The 21628-nt window shown below is 31.3% G+C and overlaps 2 protein-coding genes across 12 annotated transcripts in view; one reads left to right on the plus strand and one right to left on the minus strand.

Moving 5' to 3' along the window:
* The window catches only part of SUPT3H (SPT3 homolog, SAGA and STAGA complex component), a 416859-nt gene that overhangs the window by 366067 nt on the left and 29164 nt on the right, over nt 1–21628 (minus strand). The window lies entirely within an intron of this gene.
* The window catches only part of RUNX2 (RUNX family transcription factor 2), a 206591-nt gene continuing 186931 nt past the window's right edge, over nt 1969–21628 (plus strand). For 2 of the 4 annotated variants that reach the window (XM_016131171.2, XM_016131173.2), the window contains exons 1-2: nt 1969–2099; nt 2301–2423. In XM_016131171.2, the coding sequence (XP_015986657.2) occupies nt 2366–2423 (58 nt within the window). In that variant the 5' untranslated portion in view covers nt 1969–2099; nt 2301–2365. Of the gene's footprint in view, nt 2100–2243; nt 2424–21628 lie in introns of those variants that run through there. The other 2 variants (XM_036229754.1, XM_036229855.1) reach the window with 1 other exon arrangement.

Genomic DNA, 21628 nt, shown 5'->3' on the forward strand with positions numbered 1-21628 from the left:
TGCAGATACTAAAACCTCATTTTAAAAGAAGAAAAGCATTTAATTACCATACTACAGCAGCTAACTAAATTTTTCAATTGCCTGATTCTGCTGCTATTGTATATGCATATGGAACTATGTTTGGAAATTCCACAAATTACACAGACAAAGGCTTCCTTTAATTTACTTTTTTACATTGATTAGAGATATGGATCACATCAGCCCACCTCATTTTTTAAAGAGAATAACTGAATAACTTTTCTCTCTTGCATGAATAATTATATGTCAAATGAAAGTGTTTACTTTTCAATGTAAAATATGTTTACACAAACAATAAGGTATAAGTCTATATTTAAAATAAAAACTAAAATGTAACATGTCTGTACATTTATCTTTATCTACTATAAACCAAAAACAGATAATGAACTGTGCTAAGAAGTCCACAGGCAAGGATATTTTGGCTCCAATATCTTCCTTAGTTTCCAAGCCCTTATCCCATTATACACCCCAAATAATGTTTTGTAATTCACTGTCTCCACCCACCCTCCCAATCATTTATTTCACGCCAGTCCTAGTTACTATCACACTAGGAAGAAGTCTAACATGCAAATTAAGAGCGGCGTGGTAAATGGAAAAAATGCCTAGAAAATTGGTCTGTTCAGCTTTATAATTTTTGTTGAAAAAAATACTCCATCGCTCCCAACTGATGAAAACAGGAAGCTCTATTCATAAAGATGAAATTCTCTGCCTATGATATATAATCATCCTAATAAGAAAATGAGTTCTATACATATATGTCCAAAGGGGCAAAAAAGGAGATAGTTTCCCAAAGATGTTTCCAATTTTCTTCTGAATCGGAATTAGCTAATCGAGACGACTAACATACCCTGTCTGTGTGCATTATTTCTTACTACACACAGTAATTTATTTCAAAGCTTTCATTATAAACAAAAAATACAGCTTCTGTTAACCCACTCCATTCTGAGCTTATAAAATCTAATATTGAAAAATCTAAGCTATAATATACAAATTTTACTTTATCTATGCATAAGATCTGCTATCAAAGAACTATACAAAATGAATACAATTCCTTGAAAAATAAATCATTACAAGCATAAAGAAAACTAAGATTCATCCAATAAACTGTTACAATTCTTGTCATTCATTTTTATAAATCCTCAAACTGGTCATAAAGGTATACGTAACATAAATGATACTAATTACATTTAACCTTTATTGCAGGAGCCGGCATCTAATATTGATCATACATAAACTAGACAGACATGATTTAACATTTGTAAAAGGAATCCCTAGACTAACACTTTCATGACAGCCAATTACAGTCAAGCCCAGCAAGCAGTTTGCAAGCAACCTTAAGAAAGGTAAACTTTTTTACAATGAGTTACAGATTCACAAGTTTGAGAAGACAGGAAAAAGAAAAACAGAAGGACTCCAATCACCCAGCAAATATGAAGCAGACCCCAGAATGTGATACAATCCAAAGATGTAAATTATTGTAAATCATCACTGTTGTTCAGAATTTCACACAGCCTCTTGAGCCAACTTTGCTCACTTTTCCACAGACACAATAATGAACTAAATAAAAGGAGGAGGCCAAGAAAAAAAAATGGGGTGGGAGGATAGAAAGGAAAGCCCTTAACTGCAGAGTTCTGCTCTACAAATGCTTAACCTTACAGGAGTTTGGGCTCCTTCAGCATTTGTATTCTATCCAAATCCTCATGAGTCACAAAAATTAAATAGCTATATCCTTCTGGATGCCAGGAAGGGCCTTACCACAAGCCTTTTGTCAGGGAGAGAGAGAGAAAGAGAGAGCAAGAGCAAGGGGGGAAAAGCCACAGTGGTAGGCAGTCCCACTTTACTTTGAGTACTGTGAGGTCACAAACCACATGATTCTGTCTCTCCAGTAATAGTGCTTGCAAAAAAAAGGAGTTTTAAAGCTTTTGCTTTTTTGGATTGTGTGAATGCTTCATTCGCCTCACAAACAACCACAGAACCACAAGTGCGGTGCAAACTTTCTCCAGGAGGACAGCAAGAAGTCTCTGGTTTTTAAATGGTTAATCTCCGCAGGTCACTACCAGCCACCGAGACCAACAGAGTCAGTGAGTGCTCTCTAACCACAGTCTATGCAGTAATAGTAGGTCCTTCAAATATTTGCTCATTCTCTTTTTGTTTTGTTTCCTTGCTTTTCACATGTTACCAGCTACATAATTTCTTGACAGAAAAAAAATAAATATAAAGTCTATGTACTCCAGGCATACTGTAAAACTAAAACAAGGTTTGGGTATGGTTTGTATTTTCAGTTTAAGGCTGCAAGGAGAATTTACAACAGAGGGTACAAGTTCTATCTGAAAAAAAAGGAGGGACTATGGCATCAAACAGCCTCTTCAGCACAGTGACACCATGTCAGCAAAACTTCTTTTGGGGTAAGTGTTATCATATTTTAAACTCCTATAAGAGATGAACCTGTTAAACATAAAGGTATGTTTCTTGCATAAACTAACTGCTAGCTTTTCCGGATAACATTATATTAAAGATCATAATAATAATGCTATTTTGTTGCACTAAAAGTTGAAAAATGAAATTGCTGTACATATTTGCATTTGGCATCTGTAACTTATCTACTTCTCAAAGTAATGAGCTGAAAAAGAAAAAATTAAATTATCTCACATTAATCAAATGTTTTTTGGCATTATAGAAGTAAGGTAGTTGAAACAGTAAAAAAAAAAAAAGTTTAATATTCTCTTTAACCCTCACTGAAATAAAATGAGACATTAAACTAATCAAAGTATTATGAAGTATTCACTCCGGCAGCTCTCAATATTTGAGTAACTTCAAAAAGGAAGCAATTTTACCAAATAACAGACCACAGAATTATCTCGACATTAAGCTCTACCATGTAAAACAGAGAAATAAAGCTGCAGTAAAGTTAACATTTTAACCAGCTCAACTAAAATAAGTCTATTTATAATTTTAAACTGCAAAAGATAATATCTGCATAACTTTGTTACTAAACAGCTTTATATAACTGAAGCATATATTCAACTGAAATAAAATTATGATAAAGTATATAACAGCCATTTTTAAAAGGTCTTTATAGTTACCTAGAATATTAAAAAGTTTACAGAAGTCTTTAAAAACTTATATGCAACTGTATTTTTCTCTATAATTTTAATTTTACATCTACACACTATTATCCACATGTAGAACTTGTTATAAACAAGCAGCAAACATTAAGACGTCTAGGATTCATTTACTCATATTCTTGGATCTACCAAAATGAATACCGTTTAGTCTCATGAAAATTAAAACTCCGTAAGGATACCCTGTATGATTTAAAAGAGCCATACCTGTTAAATCATGCTGGGCTTTAAAAGAAAACAGGCATAAGATAGTCCTTAATATTTAATTTCAAGTTAGTGTTGATACACAAAATTAAACTACTTCAACGTTCATCAGCTGACAACGGTATTATAGTAAAATATCTAAACACTTACAAGATTTTCTTTATGATGTCCAACATGTTCCAACTACAAGGCAAGTTTATAAAATTTTCTTTTATCCTTTAAAATAAATCCTTTTGCTGTGTATACCTATATTAACTTTGCTTTATAAACTTACAACTAACGATTGGAGTTTCCTTTACTCCTCCTACTTCACACATTTTAACTGGCTACCAGAGGATCGGTCTTAGTTTAGGTCAAGAGAAATAAACCTGAAGGAGAGAAAAAGGTTTTCTTAAAAGGGTGAGAAAATATACTTTGTATTTTACAAAAAAAAAAAAAAAGTAAAATTGCTGTAGTGACTCCCTCAGTAGTTGTAAGTGGGCCCCCTCAGTTAAAACACATATAATAATCACAGATTTTTCAAAATTTAATGGTAGGCAATAACAATTACTCTGTTTTTCTGCATTAAGAAAGCAGAACACATATACAACTAGACTGCATTACAGCCCATATAATAATTACAGCTTATGCATGGGAACTTTTGCTGTTCCTGCCCAAGAGAAGAGGAAAAAAATGGTTAAAACAATTGTTACAGGGAAGGATAACTTGAAACAGGCATTTCAAGCATCTAAGTTACTCTTTCACAATATTACTCTATTAAAAAAAACAAACAATCAAAAAAAAACATTTTTTTTTTCTAACCAAATCAGGAACAACCCAAATTTCAAGAACTATTTCATTATTAGAAGTAAAGATATTAATATTGTCACAAAGAATGTTAAAATGCTCTATATTCTATCATATTAGGGGTCATATTTCTGTAATACCCTTAAAAGCTTATTTCTACAGTAAAATTTCTAAAACTTGACTAAGTTTCTAAACAACAAAGCATTATAGTGAACTAAATAAAGATCATCTTCTATCACATGTCATAACAATTCTTTCTCTTCTGAAAAGCGGAATTTACCCTCTTCCACCTCCAAATAGCACTTTGGAGCCTGGATAGAGAATTTAAGATGAACCCACTACACTAAACTAATTACAGGTGGGTAGTAAACATTATGTATAGGTTATCATCACATTGCAAACATCTCACCAATCTATAATCTATCTGAAATCTAAAATCTCACTTCAGCTTTAAATTCTTATATGATTATCAAAACAACCTAATGAAATAGCAAAAGTATGTGCTCCAATTTTGTAAAATAGTTTTTAAAAGTTCAGGCTTTTCCTAAGTGAGGGACAAAGTACACACTGACCAAAGGCCTCACTTCAAATATAATGAATGAAAAGTATGTGTGTGTGAAAGACAGACATAGAGAGATGGACAGAGAGAGAGGGGGTTTCAGTGTCGTTGCTCTCTCAGCATATCATTTATCTTGAATTAAACAAGAATTTTCATTCTGTACAACTCAAATGTTTCCATTATTTATTACAAATAGTCTGTTGCAAATGAAAGATGTGATTCATAAAGCATAGTACAATTAAGAACTTATTTATGAAAACATATTAGTTGAATGATTAAATTTCTACATAAAACCTGTGCTAACAAACCAAAGTGATTGACTGATCGTGATGTGTGAACACTGATTTCCAAAATAATAGCTGTGGTCCATATCAGTAATAGTAATAATTTAAATTTCAAGATTTAATCGTTGACAAAGTGTCACAACTTGCTTCTACAATAAAGATATTCCAAGATGCAGGGAGAGATTTCAAAAGTTAGAAACAAACACAGACCACTCCAACATGTATCAAAGCTAAAAATGTCAGTGCAACTCCCAAAGATTCATATTGTAAATTATTTTAAATTATAATAAATAATTCTAACCTTACAGGAAAAAGTGTTAGATTTCAGTCTTAAATTTTAAAAATATATTAAAATGTAAAAGATTTCAAAGAAATTGCATAAAAATATTCTGTTAGTCTATATGAACCTCTTGATAGCTCTAAATCATCAAAAAGGCATAAAATATACACGATTACGTTATGATGTATTTTAGTTATTTTAAAAGAAGTAAAAATTAATATATTCAATTACACCCTTCAAATTAATCACTGATAGTTTGACCTGTTTAAATCAGTCATGCTAAAGTTAAATTCACTAAGATAGAAAGAAATGTTCCAGTTTGTTAAAACAACACTGAAATATTTGATGGTTAAATAAACTGCAGGGGGGGGGGAAGCTAACTCATTGAAGGCACTAAGATTTTATCAAACACACAGAATTAATCTTTATTGAATAGAACCATTCACAAATCAAAACTCACTGAACTTCAATACTTTCAACCAACGCTAATCAATTACAAACCTTTTCTAGTGCTTCAAAACTCATGTGCTTTCAATTTTATACACTGGTGGTCCTCAAGTACTGCATTGGGGCTGAGTTAAGACATTCTGTATCACAACTGTTTTTTCCAACAAATATTCATCCAGAAGGCCTTTTTTTTTTCCCCTCTCAAGAGCTGCTCACATGAAAACTGTGGTAATATTTTTATACTGTACTTCTTTGTTGAAGCAAAAGGTTAGGGGTTACCTAAATACCTCAACTGTATATACAAAAAAGGGAAAAGGTAAGTATTCACATAAAAAATTCAATGAGATTGGATTATTTATTTTTGCATTTCCTATGATTAATGATGCACCCGTGCATACTAGAAAACTGATGGCAAAACAGGGTAGCATCTCAAATTCCTCTCTAAAGCATACAAATACCAACCCTCCATGCTGTTCTAACCTTTGTTCCAGGATACTAAAATGTGACAACTCTAAGTCAATAGTGAGGTCATGCTAAAGCTCAAGAGTATTAAGATTGCAAATGGTATTAGCTAACAAAAATCTTCAGAGATATTTTTACATAAAGAGTTCACTGGAAGAGTCTACCTCTGTCATATCTTCTTTAGTGATATTACACATGTGTTCATATACCTTCAATATAAAAAAAAATTCTTCCTGCAAATAAAAAAACTAAATGTGACAGAGCATACCTATTTTATCTAGTCATTTATCATGGAAGACTTTATTAAATGAATGCTAAAAAATCAATGCTAATTTAGGCAGAAACTTCCCAAAAGGCTAATTTTTTTTCTTATACAACTGAATTACACTAAAGATAAAATTCTACCAAAAAAAACTTCCAGCATTAGGATAACAATAAACTCTAATTACTTAATATCTTCTAAATAAAATACTCTAAGGTAACTGTCTAAAATATATAAAAATTCTTCATAAAATCTGAAATGTTTAATATTTTAAAGCAATGAAATATTTTAATGTAATGAAAATATATATCTTAATACAATCTATTGCCATTTCAAAGATTATTGAATTCAGTGGACGTGTATTTTGATGAATGTGTAATAATTCAAAAAAATAATGAAGAAATTCTACACCTTAAAGAGAGTTTCCTTATATTTTTAACTACAGTTGACCATAAGCTCTTGTGCATTCAACAACACACACACAAAAAAATGTGCCATACATTCCCAAGTAACTATTAAAAAAGCTGTATAACAACTGAGATTAAGTGCTCTTTTATTACAATGAATATGATAACTTCATCTAATGTTGAATTCTTAGGAATTTCCTCCCCTTTATACTATTTATTAAGGACATAGAATTCAAGGTTTTAACAGTGTTAGATGGATATAAGCAACACCATATTAACCATTACGGGGTTTACTGTTATTGTTGAATAGGATGTTGACTCTAAAGCATATTTTTTCATAAACATGCTTTCTTCTACTAATAAATAAAAAGCTCATCATTAACCATGATGTATAAAATAATTCCAAATGAGTTGTAGAATTAACAGAGTCCTTATAAGCGAGTTACTACGTAAGCATTTAATACTTACGGTGAAAAAAAAAATTTATTATTCACCCATCTCTTATAAATACCCTATGTTCTTGTTAATACTAATAAATCCAACATCTTATATAAAGTCTAGGACAAAAAAAATCATACCAAGTGTGATTTTGGCTCTAATAAAAAGAATATAAATGTTAGTTTGCTTTGATTAAATTTTCATTTTTTAATCAATTGCCCACAATATAGACACAGTAAGCAAATGCAATTTTTAATAATGTTTAAGATATTTTAAAATTATTATATTTATGTTAGAAAATTTATGCAGTTAAAATTATTCTCCAACATGTATTTAAGATTAGTGTGGTAACTAGTTTAAAGCCTGATATCTGCACGTTTCTATGCAATCCCTTAAGAAATTATACATGAATTACATTAGACAAGTGATATTCCTAACAATGTACACCTAAATATCCTGTGCAAGACAAATAATTTTTATGACAAAAATCAAATAAATTACTTTGTTTTGCTTTTCAGTTAAACTAGCTTATTTTTATATCAATGGTTGTCTACTGAAATTATACCATTATACCCTCGACTATAAAAATATATTTACATAAGAGACTTTTAAAAGTTCAAAAATTTAAATACACATTTATAGGTTCCTCTAAAATTATATGAACCATGAGTCTGCCAAATCATTGTTTACATATTCCTTATATTCAGATATCTTACAACTAAGCCCATTTTGTGGTTCAGTAACAGCAACAACAACAACAACAAAAAAAAACAATAACAATTATCAATAAGGTTTTAAAAACATATATATGCAGTATTCTTTAGAAGCACTAGAATTAGAATAATGATGTTGTGGTATTCTAACTTTATTTGGAAACATGGACATATTTTTATACAGAAACAAAATATTTGCCACATAAATACAACTTTAATTTCTTTCAGCTATCAGTCCGCCTCAAAATTTTAATACCCAGTACGTGCATTTCCATATGTATGTGCATATGAATGCATACGTAAATGACTACAGCACTTGGGATAATTATTGTAAACCAGAAAAAAAAAATTCGATAATTATTTAACTGAAGTATAATATTTTGTGAAAGATAATTATTTTTTGCATGTGCACTAATAGAGAAATATCAGTTACAGAGATCGGGCATCTACCAGAAAAATCAAGATAAAAATGATCAAAGACTATGCCTGTAAAACTCAGGTCATTATTTTCCAGGTATAAATTTAAATAATTAAAAACTGATATCAGTTAAACAAATTATTACAGTTCACAAGAGAAAATATGAATGTAATTAATCTACTAACAGATATCTATTTATGAACATCATCTCAAAGAACAACTCTGGCTTGGAGCTAAACACACACATTTTCTATATATTTATTCATTGCCCACGTAACTTCGGTAAATAAATTAGGCACTGTGATTTTTAATCTGATTATTTTGTTTCAATAGTAATAATTACAATTAATTTTATTTTCAAATTTCTCTACTAAGCTTCCAATTTAAATTTCAAATTTCCAGAATAATCTTTAAGTGAAAAGGTATCATATTTCTACAAATGATTAAAAATTCCATAATTGAATCTAAACAAAATGAATTCCTCATGAAACTGAAAAGAACAAATAATAAAGTACTATATGTTACAAGGAATATTTTAACTCATTAGTTTTACTGTATTTGTGTAACTTGATCCTAGAAAATAGATATGTGAGTATCCGAAAGACACAGGGTACATATTCCCTTTAATCGATAATTTTAAGATTTTTTTTGTAAATACAGCTCAAAGAAAAATTATTTTTTGAAAAAAAGTGAATTCTAAATTTATTTCATAAACAGATAGCAAAAATGTGCAAAATTATAGTACCACAGAAAACTTCTTTGTGCTCATAATCTATTAATAATCTACTAATACTATATCAATCCCTTAGTCTTCTATAAAATGGATAATTGTAAAAGCATATAAGCTTTTCAAACTAAGGACCTTAACACCCAATTCAAAAATATTAAGATGTTATAAGAAGATATCTATGATCCCCATCAAGACAGTGGGGATCCTAAGATTAAGTAATATAATTGGTTACAAAAGGAAATCTAGCAAGATTAAATTTTTTCCTCTCATGAAATTGGTAAAGCTTTTAGGTAATTTAGACAAAATGCAGAAAAACTGTTATTACTCTTAGAGTTCAATACAAAAATGAAAATATTTAAGAAGATAACCCATAAGGCAGATATTATTTACAAAGACAACATACTACAGTACATTTATAAAGCAATATAAACATAAAAGTCAGTGTAATCCAAACCTTTGATTATTAATCCAGTTTTCTCTCTGTACCTGAAACTCCTCTTTTTCATATTATTAAACTCCAGTGTTCACATAGAATTCTTTACATTCCCCCAGTTGTTAAAACTAAATATACGTAATATGTTCTCTCTCTTTGAATTTTAGAAGGAAAACTTATAACAATTTCAAAACTTTTACCACTCCTAGCCAGCTCATTTTAAAAAGGTTATTATCTAAGCTAGACAGAGATAATCGGTATTGTCAGAAGTGTATCATTCTTGAATTAGTAATAAAGATTTAACAATATATTTCCCTTATAATATGCATAAGCATACTGTAGAATATTTCAGTACACCAGGAGGACCAGAGATAAGCACGTGAAGAGACTTTTTTTTCTAATTATCATTCACAGGTATGCAGGAAGAAAACTGAACCATATACTAATCATAAGGCTTATTTTTATTTTCATAAATAATACTTTTAAAAATATAATGATAAATCATAATTTACCAAAATACACTTAAATAACTATTTTTTAAGGAAGCAAAATATTTGGCTTAAATTGTTTAATTATTTAATTATTAAATAGTTAAACTATATATGTTTACATATGGAAAAAATTTTCAGAGACATGTTCAGATCATTTTCTTGTCTATGAAATAAAATCATGTGCTTTAACAAATAACAAAAATATTTTAATAAAGTATTTATTTACAAAGTAATTATACATTACATGTACAAAATGACAGGAAGAGTTTTTTTATAATGAAACTACATTACTATATGTAATTCAAATTTTCCACTTTGATTTAAACTTCATTCAGCCAAATGCAAGGTCAATTCACTGCATTTCCATGATCCAAAAACATCTAATACCCTCAATGCTAGTTTAAAGGAAACTTTAGGAAAAATCATCTTATTATTATAAGCTGACAGAAAGACTTTTGAAAAGTTGCTCTGAAAACTTACATGTGAACTTAAAACTAGCATACTCAAATACTATGAAATGAACAAAACAGCAAACAAATACATAAAATAAAACTCTACCTAGCAAAATACCATCGTAAGACATCAACTCTGAACACAAGAGAAATACATATGCCTTCGAAAATAAATGTTCAAATTAAAGCTTGCCTTTTGAACTGCTCAAATGAACATATACCACCGACTACAGAATTTTCTTCTAAACTAGCAAAGCTAAAAAGAATCACACTAATTCCTAATTTTGCAATTATGATGTGTGGTACTTTCTTTACTCATAAGACTATCATTTATCCTAAAAGGACTGGAAAAGCTTGCCATTGCATTTTTCCTATACGTACCTCTTATCAATTATGGTTTATCTTCAGCATTCGGAGAAAAAAAAGCTTCAAAACTTTAACCGAGTATAAAATACATCATTAAATCAATATACACAGGGCTAACTTTAAAAATATTCAGTTCTAAAAGACCAGAAAATCTAACTTCTTTTAAGCTGATGCATCTACACATAGAAAGCAACTTTTAGTAAGTTCTTTGCTACGCCATAATGATCTGCTCCAGAAACTCGAGGGTACCTAAAACAACGGGCTACCTGTTCTAGCCATGCTTAGGAATGTGTCCAAATCATTTTTATTGATTTAACCTTTATAGGAATGCTACATATCCTCAGAGCAAAACATTTTGAATGTATTTATAATATGATACACTTCTGAGAAACCATGAAAAAGAAAGCTAAAAACAAATCTAGAGACTTCTTCACCTTTGGTTGTTATGGGTTTATTTTTGTTTACTTTAAACACTACCAATACACCTAAATATTAAATAATTCTATTTAGGAAAACTTACTTTGGCACTGCTGTAAGTAGAAATCAAAATTTATTTGAGAAAAAAGTATATTTAAATAAATTCTAACTTTAAGAAATAAAATGCCCGACTTGACAATGATGTCGCATCTACAAATTTTAACGGATTCTAAATACTCCTTTCATACTCTAGTTACACATTAATCACGGAGCCTACAAAGATACCAAACTTAAACTTAAAAAATTTAGTCCTTATTGAATAAACTAAGTTGTACTCTAGTTCATATTCTAAGAGTTTACAGAGAAAGTTCTGTATTGCCTATCTCTCTAGCTTTCTGCAAGTGGTAGTTTATTAATGGCTTCAGCAGCTAATGCCTGCATTAGTTACGTTTGCCAAATAATAATTCACAATATTATGCTTCCTCACATTATGGTTCATCATTCGTTAACTTGAACCTCACCTCTAAAGAAGTTATACTTTCACTGCAAACTGTTCCTTTAAAAAGGCAAACAACTTTTGAGCATTTCCAGATGTAGCATTCGAAAAAAAGAGAAAGAAAAATCATAGGCAAATTCTCAAAGAACTCTAAAACTATTAATAAAAATGTAGTAAAACTGGAGTCACTACTTATTACTTCGATAATCATCCATAATTTTAAGAGCTGAATGTACTATGTATCAAATTAAGAAAGTTATGATAGAGAACACTAATGATTTCAGGTAGCTGCCAGTAAATAAAACTAGGCAAATTTCAGTGTGACACAAGATTCTACTGAACTGAAATTTCTGAAGCTCTGACAATTACTGAACGTGCAAGAAGAAAATCATAATGTTATCTTTTCTAAATAATTTACTTTTTTCCTGGGTAATATAAAGTTGGGTTCAGCTACATTATTTTTATTTTGTCATTTTTTAAAAACATCCAAGCATGCAAAGGATTATGCTAAACTAACATTAAAATAATTCACATGGAGCCTGCTTCTCTGGGACGAGGCTGGGACTACAGTGAGGCAAGCAGACATCTAGGCTAGAGCACAGAATTTATGGAGGTGCTGGCTCCTGTACAACCGTGAAGGTGAGTGCCTACTGAAATGCTGTGCCCTGGACACTTTGCTTGCCTCATCCTAGCCACAGGTCCTGTTCCAGAGGCACATTAATGTAAACTATTTTGGGAGACATATTCTAAGCAGGGTATCATAAAACACAGAAACATAGTAATACGAAGATAATAAAATTAAGAATTTTATGTTTAACCATCTGATTTATATTTTTTTTAAAAAAAGAACTTAAATATAAACATTTTAAAAATTATCATTTTATATTCTAACTAGAATTCTGCAATGGTACTAATAGCTGACAATTTTTATTTAAAGAACACTTATAGTTGGTATAAATATCTTTCAAAGTAAAATAAATTGTCATTATTTGACCCTAAGGCTTTAAAAAATAAAACATGACTGAGCAAGCATGTTCCTTAAAGGGTTCTCAGGGCTACACACCACTTGTTACAGCCAAGTGGTATCCAAATCTGGCTGATCAATGGAATCACCTCAGGAATAGGTCTTGGGAAGGGAGAAGAGAAGGCCTGTGAAATGTTTCTAAACAAAGCTCTCCAGGTAAATTCACCAAGTTCGAGAGCCAATAGATAGTCAATGTTTAATATATCCAGAAATTAAGCTAAAGATAAGATGTATACACAAAATATATGTATTTCCAAACTTGTCTCCCCTTCAACATTTGTAAAGCTCATTCACAAGAAATGAAATACTAAAATTTCAGTCTGTTACTTTCCTTCCCAATCTTCTAGTAGAGATGTTAGCCAATGGTGATGTGTTCAACAAATAATATTAACAAGGAAAATAAAATCAGAAGCATTGGCAATTCAATATGATAAATAAAACCAAAAACATTAACATTTCTTTTCTTTTAGGTTTAAACAGTTATTCTAAGTATATACGCATTCTATTCTAATTAAATAGTTATTCTAAGTATATACTCATTCTATTCTTAAAACTTAGTATTTTAAACATTAAATTCATTTAATTAAGCTCATATTAACATTTAAACATAAAACATGTGCCTAATATACTTCCATAATTTTCAAACCATACCTTAATTGAAACTGTACTTTGTTTTCATGTTAGCTTTTCTTTGACTTTTATTATGCCAGACACTATACTAAATCCTTTATAAACATTATTTTCTGTAATTCTCACAACTCCCTTATATGAGATGGGTATTATAGTTATTTACAAATGAGAAAACTGAAAATGAGGTAATAAAACCTGACCAAAGTCACAGATTTGAAGAGCTGGGATTCAAACCCAAGCCTTCTCACTCTTAATTACCTTTTTATAGTGTTATATATAACCTTAATGAATTTATTTCCTAATCTCCAATTTCATCTGTAAAGATGTTAGTTCTCAGAAACATGATCAAAGTTATTAAATTGACAAAATACAAAGGGAGGTAATCTTTGAGTCTCCAAATTCTCCCTGAATATATCTTTAAGTAATACTGATCAGTGAAAAGCAAAGAGATTAATAAAAAACTTCAAGTTTTTAAGATTTAGGTCAAGTTTGATCATAAAATAAAGTTCCAAGGAATTAAATAATTCTTAATCACTAAAAGCAATAATATTATTCAATGTCCAGCCCACAGAGTACATATATACTTCATGATATAAAAATACCATTTCAGGAGTTAAAAATTCAACTCTTAAACTGAACACAAGGAATTTATAATCCTCCTTATTTATAAAAGTAAAACAACAGTGTCAATCATGGGCTTTGGTGTCAGTCAGCTCTAAGTCAATCCTAGTTCCCACAATTATCATTCCCTTTACGATGGTCTCACTGTCCTACCTAAAAAGATCTACACCCACACTTTTGCTAAGTGACCAAGACAATCTTAATTTCTATATTTCTTAAATTCTTATTCTCTTAAATCTTTGATGTTCCCAAAGAACCATTGATAAAGGGTACATTTTTCTTTGCCTACCAGATTATGTGCATGATTCTACAATGTAAATCTTTGATGTATACTATTGTCCAAATATTATCCACAACCATTTCTCCATTATTATTCAAAACAAACTCTTAGGGAAGGCACAAAAGAGCTCTACCTCCTTTTTTTATGGCAGAGTTTATGAAGAAAGCTGAGATTATATTTCTCATCTATATGAATCCATTAAGAGAGAATGCCCTGACCAGAAGCCATAGACGATGGTAGTAGATAGATGACTGTTTCACAAAGAATAAGAAGAGAAAGCTGAGCATCTAGAAAATGTCAACAGATTAATCCAAACATTCTATGCCCATATTTACTTTGAGCCATAATGTTTAATGATCAAACCAACAACTTTAAAAAGCTTAAGGTGGAATCATTCATCAAAATCAAACACATAAGCAAGTATAAAATCTCAGATATTACATCTTAGAAAAGGAAACATGCAGCCTGGTACCCTACCTGGCAATGGAGTCAAGAAGTTAGAAAAAGATTTGGTTGGAAATAACAAATGATAGGGTAAGATACTTCACTGACACAAGTTTAGGCTCTGCAATTGTTTATACTTATTTCATCAGAAGTCTCTAAAAAGATGGGTGAAAAGAAAGACAAAATATTTTACATTCTGCCAGAACAGTCAACCAATGAAGCAGAGAATAAATTTAAGTATGACATGGTGATTCAGTAGCCATTAATCTTGCAAAAAAAAAAAAAAAAATAGAGCTTCGATGTGAAAACTATTGGCAAACTGAAGAGATTACAAAGAAACTGGCAGAAGAATTTGGCAGCAGTCATTGGAAAGGCAAAAAATAGGGGAAATGAGATTGCAATGTAGGAGAGAATGGTGATATTGCCAATGATTAATAGAATAGGAAAGGGTAAAGTACAGAGTTTTGTATTAGTGAGAAAATTAGAATCCTAATTACACAGTTCCAATTTTTTTTTAATTAGACAGGGGTATGCATGTGTATCAGAGGAACTCGAAACAGTAATAATCTCTATGTTTAGAAAGAATTACACTTTGTTTTTATACTCGTCAATATTTTTCAACTAAAAAAATAAATATATAATTTTTTAAATTTAGTTAATAGTATGCTTTAATGTTTACAAAGCTTATTTTCCTGAATACAACAAATTTGGTAGTGGGAAAGAACAATGGTGGGTTCCTCCCCTGCATCCCCCCACCAGGCTCAAAGTATAAGAAATAGAGCACATTCCTACAGTTAGAAACCATTTTTATGTGGAAAAATCAGTTTCACGAAAACCATAGATTTTAATGGAAACATGACAGACCGACCGAACAAGGGTTTTGGTGTCCTTTATATTTAAATCTCAGTTACACCAATTATTATAAAACCTTCAGCAAGCTACTTAAACTACCCGTCGCCATTGGTAAATATATTGCCACCTGTAAAAATATTACCACCTACCTTGAAAGTTTTCTGTGAAAATTAAATAAGACAACATATGTAAAGTGCCTACACCCTATAAAAAAATCAGTGCAGTTATTACATATAGTCAAGTTTCCAGTCCTAAATCCTCTTAAAAGTCTAAATTTGGCTAATCATAGTATGGCCCACAGACCAGTAGCATCAGCATCATCTGAAAGTGCAAATAAAAATGCAGAACGTCCGGTCCCACCCCAGACTTTTTGAATCAAAATATGTATTTCCACAAGATCCCCAGGAAAAACAGTTTGAGATACCTATTCAAAACAACATTCAATTAAGCATCCGTCTTGTTTTATATATCACCAGCTCCTTGAAGTTGTCTATTCTGTCTCTGTTCCAGAGTTTTTTCTGATGAATGAGAAGAACTTGGTAGTTTACTCTTAATTCCTAACTCAGAGACTTTTAAGAAATCAAGAGAAGTCTAATCTACTTTCATTCCAAAAGACAGCTTTTCAAACTTAAAGAGAATTCTCATGTTGACTCCTCAATTTATCCACTATGACTGAGCAAGAACGGGGGTCCCATGGTGAATAAGTCTCTCCTATAAAATGTCTTCAACGATTTGAGACATTGTGTTAATTATTAAGCTGCACAACTATATTTACTAGTTACCAGTCTATATTTATCTGTGTTGTCACTGATGTCTTACCACAAACTTGTCAAATGTCTTACTGAAGTTTAAATAGATGGTATCTGTCTCCTGTTCCTGAGATAGTGATCCAGTAGCCCTGACATAGCACAGATTTTGTGAGACGTGGCTACAGCTGAGTAAAATCTTTTGGTTTCCAACACTCATAGAAGTGGTGGCTCACAAACCAGGCCTTTAACCCACTTTAGAATCTTAGCCAGCAGAAGCTCAAGTTGACAGGTCTTCTTCAGACATTTCATTTTACAACTAATTCCTCTCTTTGATATTTTATACTATTTATTTATTATCAAGTATTTTACAATCACAGGTGCCTATTTTTGTCTTTTTTCCATTCCATGACTACTGAAACAGGAATGGATATAAAACAAGGAATACAGAAGACACTATATATATATATAAAAACTTGTCAAGCCAAACGACAATTCAAATTTCCTAATTTAGATAAATAAAAGGTGGTATGACAAAGAAAAAGAACATCTGCTAGATACACCAGTATCTAAGATTCAACTGTTACAGAGCTCCCTCCTAGAAGCTTATCTCCCCTGAAAGAATTTCTTAGACTGCTTTAAGTTATCAACTTTCTCTTATTTATTACACTGTTGAGAACTACCTTATTTACTTAGCCTAAATTTCCCCTTACCTATATATACTTATTCTTCCTCCCTACCCTTAAAAAGGACATGTCTTTAGTTGCCATACACGCACTGCTTTATTCTTTTCACTCTCCTATTTGAACTTTCTTTTCATTCATGTGCTTATGAACACTGCCTAGATTCCAAACTTCCAGCGGAGAGCCAGTTACCTGTTGGCTTCCCTTTGAACATCATCTAGAACAGTAACATAATCAACTAGGCACTTAATTGTTTGATGACCAGCAAACCAATATGATTAAGAGTCCACAGAAAGACATGCTTTATTTAAAATTTAAAATGCATTAAAAATTGTGAACAGAGGAAAAAGCATGTCAACTTTTGTTGTATATGAACCAGCACTTTACTCTTGATTAGGAAAGCTTAGAGAAAAAAAAAAATCTGAATATGACAGGTGAACTTGCCTTTAAGACAAAGAAAAAAAAAGAAAGAAAAGAAAGAAACTAGTGGATGAAGAAAGAAAGGCCATTTAAGAAATAAAAAATGTGCTAAACCAAGACTTAGGTAGGGCTAAGACATGGGAGACAATAAAACAAGTAAGAGGAGAGTGGTACAGAAGCAGTGACTTAGTTGTTACATACTATTATCTAGAACAGGCTTCATTCCTGAGTTCAGAAATGTCTCCACTGAACCTAACTGAATTGATAACCTAGCAAAACTGATTTATATTAACAAAAGGGCTGTATTTTAAAATATACTTCATGACCAGTATCTACTTGCTCAGCGCACCCAAATATCTAACAGCTGGCTCTACCAAAAAAAAAAAAAAAAAAGTATGACAGCCAAAAAAAATCAAAGTGAAAGATTAATTCCAGCCACTCTTAATAAATCATTCCTCTTGATTTTTACACATTGTTTAGTTTTCTTGGTTTTCTCTAAGCTTTCTACCTCTCCCAATTTTGTCTAACATGACATGACTTTTAAAGGACTAAGCTGCAAGTCAGGAGAAATAAGATCTAGTTACTGAGTTATCAGATTGCTGTAAGATAACAAAACACTTAAGTTTTTCTAAGCTTTGGGTTCATCGCTTACCAGTAATGAACTATATATACTCTAAGCCTTTTCCAAATTCTTTCTGCCATATTTATTTATATTCTAGACAGAATATTATCTCAAATAGCATTTCCTGGTCATCATAAGGCCACCCACAACAGACGCAGTACGAGGCATTTTTCCCCAGAGACCCTGCATAACCATGGTTCTTCTCAATTCAGGTCTTCAGGGAGCCACTGATAACCAATAGGAATTCACAGGCCAGAAGAAAACTTTTAACCATCCCATGTCCAAGGGTTTCTATTTTCAGTCAAAGTTCAATTTCTTCTTCCTAACTTTTACCTAACCATGTTTATTTCTAATGACTCCTTGACATATATCTTTAATTTGGGTCTTTGCTTCTGCAACCCTAGATCCCTGTTTCAAGAAGACACTAGCAGGATGAGATAAGCAGAAAAAGTAATTTTAAAAAGCACAAAAGTGGAAGATCTCAATCTAGCGCGCTTTTAAATTTTCCTTCATGGCTTTAAGGAAAATAACTTCACCTCTTTGTGCCTTAGTTTCCTCACCCGTGAAACAGAGAAGGGGGAAAAACGATACACCTAACTGCCCTGACTCACATGTATGTTTGAGAGTTAAATAAGTCAAAGCACTAATAAAAATCTCAAGTATATAAAATAAGCTATTACAATTATTATAAAAAACATTCAAATTTCTATTTACTTCACTTAAAAGAATACATTGTGCCTTTAATCAGCAAACCAATTGTTTTGAATGCTAAATTTTGTGAAATATTTATTAAAACTTATCTCAAAGTTAGTCTAAGTATTCCTCTAGCTCACTGGGTCTCACCTTTTTAACAATGTAACTAACCCCTCAGCAAAATATATTGTGTTGACTACCATTGTCTACTTGTTTACAAATTATATCCATTTTTACCTTTCTAACATAGTTTACTTACAAATTATTCATGAAAATAGAAAGTTTAAGGTAAAAAAAATATACAAATAGATGTTTTAGTGCTTTTTCCCTGAACTCTACTTTGAATACTGCTGTAAATCAGTGGTTTCAAGCCTCTTTAAGCTACAGAATTCTCTATTCAAACACCAACTTTTAAAATCCAAACCTAATCTATATGACATATAAAAGTAGACCTGCTCTTATTTAAGTGAGAATGAGAAAACAGGAACCTGATGGTCCATGATAAAATTCCTATGGTTCCAGTAAGCACAATTAGAAACCACTAACCTTGAAATGAGAATTTCCATTAATCTCTTTAAAAATAAATATATGTGCTTTTACTTAATAATGCTGTTTCCGTAGCCTGAAGTCAAAGTTAAGATTCAACTGAATACTCGAAGTTATATTTGCTGTAGGATACAATTAAGGATACTGTTGACTAGAAAACAAAGTGTCCCCCAGCTTCCATGGAAGAAAATTCTCTCAGGCCTCAGCACCAAAAAATACAATACTCTTAAAAACTGTGAAGCATTATATCATGGACTGTGAATGTAGTTTCTTTTGAGACAATATGGTATACAATTCTGTGCTTTCCTACTGGCTAGGAAGTTTGATAGTAAAATTTTACCCCACCTCAGCAACTGAAGAGGCATTTTATTACGCATCTTTGTGAATTTTTACTTCCTGGATCAATTTTTTATCTCTATTTCTTTTATGCTTCCTCTTAATTTCCTGTTTTTCCTATCCTATTCTAAACACAATACACTCCTTAAGTATTTTTGGAATCAGCTAAGATACTAATGATAAAGCTCAATCCTCAAAGTTGCCACTTAGCACCATAAACTTCCCATTCCTCCAGGATAGAAACCCTGGAATCATTTTTGGTAACTAATTCACTAATTCCATTAGTTTCCTATACCTAACAATCCAGTCTGCATTATCACTTGTTTCCTATTCTTCATTCTCACTACCATTACCTCTCACCTGGATTACTACAATAGGTGTTCCCACCAATGCATTTTACATGCTGCTTATGCTCAATCCTCTTTAATCATTATCAATACACATCAGACCTTTGGGAAAGACCTAACTCCTTAGTCTGGTATTCAAAGCTTGCCACATTCTGATATCGATCAACTTCTCAATAGACACACAGTAAACTATTTGCCCCATATGCTAATCTTTGCCTCTAGGTCTTTGATCATTGTTTTTCCTTTTGTCTCCTTGTTTTTCTGTTCCTTTGTTTCCTCTACAGTGTTTTCTACCTATCCTGACAGCCTTCCCCCAAATTTCTACAGTGCCAAATATTACATAATATTGAAGACAAACTTAAATAGCATTATTTTCATAAGCTTTCATCAAATTGAAAATCCTCTTGCTTACCTCTGTATTCCCATAGAAGTATACCTGTAACTTTTCACATATTTATCTTGCATCATTCTCTCATACTCATCTATCATTTTTGTGTTTCTATCTGTATATGAAACTACTTACATACACAAATGTTAACAACATATATAATTCTATTAGACCAGTGACCCTAAAGCCTTCTTTTTAACTGCAAAACCTACTTCACAGGAAATGCTATGAGAAAGCTCGATAAAAATGTATTTTTAAAGGAGCCTCTCTGGTTCCAAGGGAGAAGGGTTGAGAAGACAGCTAAAACCTCATGCCCTCTCCTGAGCAGCCCTACAGACATCTTCACAAAGCACAAAGATACAGTACACTAAACTGCAGGCTCCATGGGGTCAAGTATATTTACTTTACCTGTCTCCCATGTAGGAAGGCAACATTGTAGAAAATCAGATATTCCTGGGGTCAAATCATAGCTCTGTTGCTTATAAACCATGTTCTCTATGCAAATCCTACCTCTCTGAACCTAAATCCTCATCTGCAAAATGGAATAGATAAAATCTACATGTGATGACCACATAAGAGATCATACGAAACATAAAAGTCACACTTCAAAGTATTGATAGCATAGCTACAAAAGAACTATCCCCTCTCTCCTCACCTTTCTCTCCACAGCATCTAGCCAAATGCCTAGCATGTAACAGGAACTCAATAAATATGTTTTGAATGAATTAATGAATGAGTAGATGGACAAATGAATGAATGAACAACAATTATGCAAACAAAAAATAAAAAGACATTGAAAAGAGATTTGGTAATAGGTACAGAAAAAAGATGCTAAAGAAATACTATACAAGAAAACAGAAAAAATATTTTAAAAATAACCTTTAAGGCTGGAAAAGAATAAAGGTGGTACTTTATATATTTAAAAACCAGAGTTGATTTCAATAAAATTCACTACCAAAGAAAAAACCTAAGATGAAAGGAATATTTATACACTTAATTTTAAGGCTTATGTGTGAATAATATGATATCTGGCTAATATATAAACTCAATTTACTTCAACAGCTTAGAAATAAGAATTATAGTAAATTAAACTATAGTAAACGATCATGCTTTTTAAAATGAATTTTATTTCACTGATTTATATATAACTGTTATGGAATGGTGTTCTGATTTTCTTTTCAATGTGTTTCCTTGCTTCTCAAGTTACAAAT

This window comes from Rousettus aegyptiacus, unplaced genomic scaffold (assembly GCF_014176215.1).
Source record: "Rousettus aegyptiacus isolate mRouAeg1 unplaced genomic scaffold, mRouAeg1.p scaffold_m13_p_1, whole genome shotgun sequence".
In the NCBI taxonomy this organism is placed as follows: Eukaryota; Metazoa; Chordata; class Mammalia; order Chiroptera; family Pteropodidae; genus Rousettus; species Rousettus aegyptiacus.